Genomic DNA, 3,389 nt, shown 5'->3' with positions numbered 1-3,389 from the left:
GTGGGAGATTAGGCACTATTTCTAGCAAGTCGATCAACTACGTAGAAGTGATATTCTTTTATTTAGTTACCTTAGGTGTTGGCTGACAAATAATCCCGTTGGTAACTTGAGGTGATTCCACGGTGCTCACAGTGATTCCGTCGTTCATGTGTTCGAATGGTACTAACGCTGGTAAAAACTGATTTCGGAATGGGTTGGATGGTAAAGACGAGGCTAACTCACTGGTTTCCTTCAAATACATTGCCACCTGGCGGCGAATCGTCGAGTTGCGAGGTCCACGTTCGTGTTGGACGGCTACAAAACAGAAAACATTGATGTGTATAATACATACATACATACATACATAAACACACACACATACACACACACACACACACACATATATGTGTATAATATATATATATTATATACATATATATGTGTGTGTGTGTGTGAGTGTGTGCATGCATACACTATTTGTATATGAATATACACACATGTATAAAAGTGTGTGTGTATGTATGTATGTGGACGATAGACAGGTATATATAGATTGACAGTCAGACAGATTGACACGCAAACAGATAAATAGATAGATAGATAGATAGATAGATAGATAGATAGATAGATAGATAGATAGTCGGAACATTTTCGTTTTTGTTCATAATCAACGAAAAATTCTTCTTTTGATTCAGACTTTTGTCTTTCTTACACCTATAATTAATTTTATCTAAATATTGAACTTCAAAAACCTGCGGCACCACTGTGGACCCTAAGCAGCACACTTTAACTTAATATAAGGGCTGTTCTTGCTATTATAATGTATTGTATACAAAACTACGTTTCCTTTTATCATTGTGCGTGCTGGGGTGGAATCAGAATGTTGAACCGAATAAAAACTTTGGTCTAACCTAGAACACAAAAGAGAAAAGGACCACTTCTGTCTCAATGTAATGTTCGATATTCTTTGGCATTGACAGGGCAAAAAAAAAATGAGTTCTTGTAAAGCTTTTTGATTTATCCAAGGCATAGAGAATCTTTTTCGAGAAGCGGGCTTCCTGAGACGCAGTTCATCATCAGACGGGCCGCACAGAAAGTCCTGCGGGAAGTTGTTTATCCATGATTGATTGACGCTGTGTTCCTTACTTACCGGGACTAAAACATATTCAATTAAGCGAAAAGGGCAAGATAGGGTTTGAGACTTTCACAAGGATCATCTGCAATGATTAATGAACTGTTTACCGGATATATCATTAATTATTTAGTTTTAGGTGATTATAGTTGTTTGTTTGCCTTTTATATTTAGTTGCTTTTTGTTGTTGTTAATTCAATAGGAGATAGCTTTCCATTGAGTCAATTTGCATAACATTCAATGAAGAAATCGCATACAGGATGTGGTGGGTTCGAGCACGGCACGTAAAGCAGACCGCAAGAACGACCGTATAGCACACCACAGCAATATACCACTGTACTGCAGCATAAACAACATTGAGTGACCACGCACCGTACCAATGAGCACAGGATATGATCACAGTAGTACAGCATAAGCAACAACACACAAGGACCACCAACCACAACACATCATAGACCGCAGTGCAGTACATCAACACAGAACGACTACACAACTGTACACACTGTACAAACACACCACAAACCACAGCATAAACAACAACACAGAAGAACCACACACCAGATCACGTGACAGTCTAGAAACCACAGCTCAACACTACGGACACCACCACACCACATCAAAGACCACGCACTGCAGCATAAACAATGTCCATGCTACATCCCCAGCACTGCACCTCAGCACCACTCAGCAACACCACGCTATTGGCGACTGCACAAACCCACAGCAATTAATACAAACACTTAAACAAAGCTACATTCATTCATCGGTCGAACCGACATGAGCATCGCTGCCATTGTTCTGTTCTTGGTCCTCGTTTGAGAAACGTGTAACTCGAATACATTTATCTTCATCGCTGTTCGGACCAACTGGCACATCAAAACCATTTCGAGAGCACCACCGCCGCCGCCGCCGCCGCCGCCACCACCATCCCTGACACCACCGACACCACCACTCCCCCCATTCTAGACACCCACTCCACACCTCCTTCCATCCCTTCACCCCACCCACCGCCTAATAAATTTCTGCTGCCGTTGAACTTCTCAGTTGCACACGTTACAAACGGATCACCAACTTCCGGTTACGTGACGTCATACAATCAGAGTTCTCCACTGCTGGACAATTTTGTATTTCTTTCATCCTTTTTTTTTCTTTTATATATTTTCTTTTGTAATGTTTGGATTTATTTAGTTTACGTCTTCTCGTTCTTTTTCTGTTGCTTTGTTGTTATTGTTGGTCTTTTGTTTGTTTTAATTTATTTGTTATTCCTTCTCTAGAATGTTCCAACTATTGTTGCGGTCTTCAACAATTTCCGTCTCGACAAATACCATTTCCCAAATGTCCACTTCCTTTCGACTACTTTTAACTTTCTCGTTTACTCTCTTAAACTACTTCACTATTAATATCATCATCATCATCATCATCATCATCATCATCATCATCATCATCATCATCATCACCATCATCATCATCATCATCATCATCATCATATTGTAGTCTTGTTATCAATTCAGTGTGATTGTCATTAACATCGTTATCGTCGTCGTCTTAATAATGGTTTCAAATTTTGCCACAAGGGCAAACATTTTGCGGGAGGGATGTAGTCGATTACATCGACCCCAGTGTTTTATGTATCTATCTATCTATCTATCTATCTATCTATCTATCTATCTATCTATCTGTCTGTCTGTCTGTTTGTCTACCGGTTTAGCTCTTGTTTAATCATCAGTTTTGTCTAATCGATACATTGCCTTTACTTTTGACGATGATGACAATGATGATGATGATGATGATGATGATGATGATGATGATGATGATGATGAGAGCGATGGTGATGGCGATGACTAAAGCGATGACTAAAGCGATGATGATAATGTTGAGGATGAAGACGGTGGTAGTGTCAGTGGTGATGGTGGCCAACATCTTCATCCTCAACATCATCACCATCGCCGTAGTAGTCGTCGTGGTCGTCGTGGTCGTCATTGTCATCATCATCCTCATCGTCACTGTCGTCTTCATCATCTATTTCATCCGCCAAAAGTAATGCATTGAGATGGGATGGGGAAGAGGACGGCTCGAAGCAAATGCTTCACAGAATCCGTGATTACTTCGTCTCCCCATCTCACACGCACAACACACACGCACAACACACACGCACAACACACACACACACGCACACACACGCACACACACACACACAAACACACAAACACACTCACACACGTGCACAGATACAATCAATACCGGTAGAGAGGTTGACACCATTATTACTTACCTAGGG

At 40.7% G+C, this 3,389-nt stretch overlaps 1 protein-coding gene across 1 annotated transcript in view; it reads right to left on the bottom strand.

Annotated features, from left to right (window-relative positions):
- The window catches only part of LOC106874426 (nuclear receptor subfamily 2 group E member 1), a 53,641-nt gene that overhangs the window by 10,205 nt on the left and 40,047 nt on the right, over positions 1–3,389 (bottom strand). Inside the window, exon 6 of the mRNA XM_052975635.1 lies at positions 71–294. Coding sequence (XP_052831595.1) covers positions 71–294 — 224 coding nt within the window. The remainder of the gene's footprint in view (positions 1–70; positions 295–3,389) is intronic.

Source organism: Octopus bimaculoides, chromosome 22, assembly GCF_001194135.2.
Source record: "Octopus bimaculoides isolate UCB-OBI-ISO-001 chromosome 22, ASM119413v2, whole genome shotgun sequence".
NCBI classification, from domain to species: Eukaryota; Metazoa; Mollusca; class Cephalopoda; order Octopoda; family Octopodidae; genus Octopus; species Octopus bimaculoides.
Note: the sequence above shows the minus strand (reverse complement) of the source record. Positions and strands in the feature narration are given on the sequence as shown.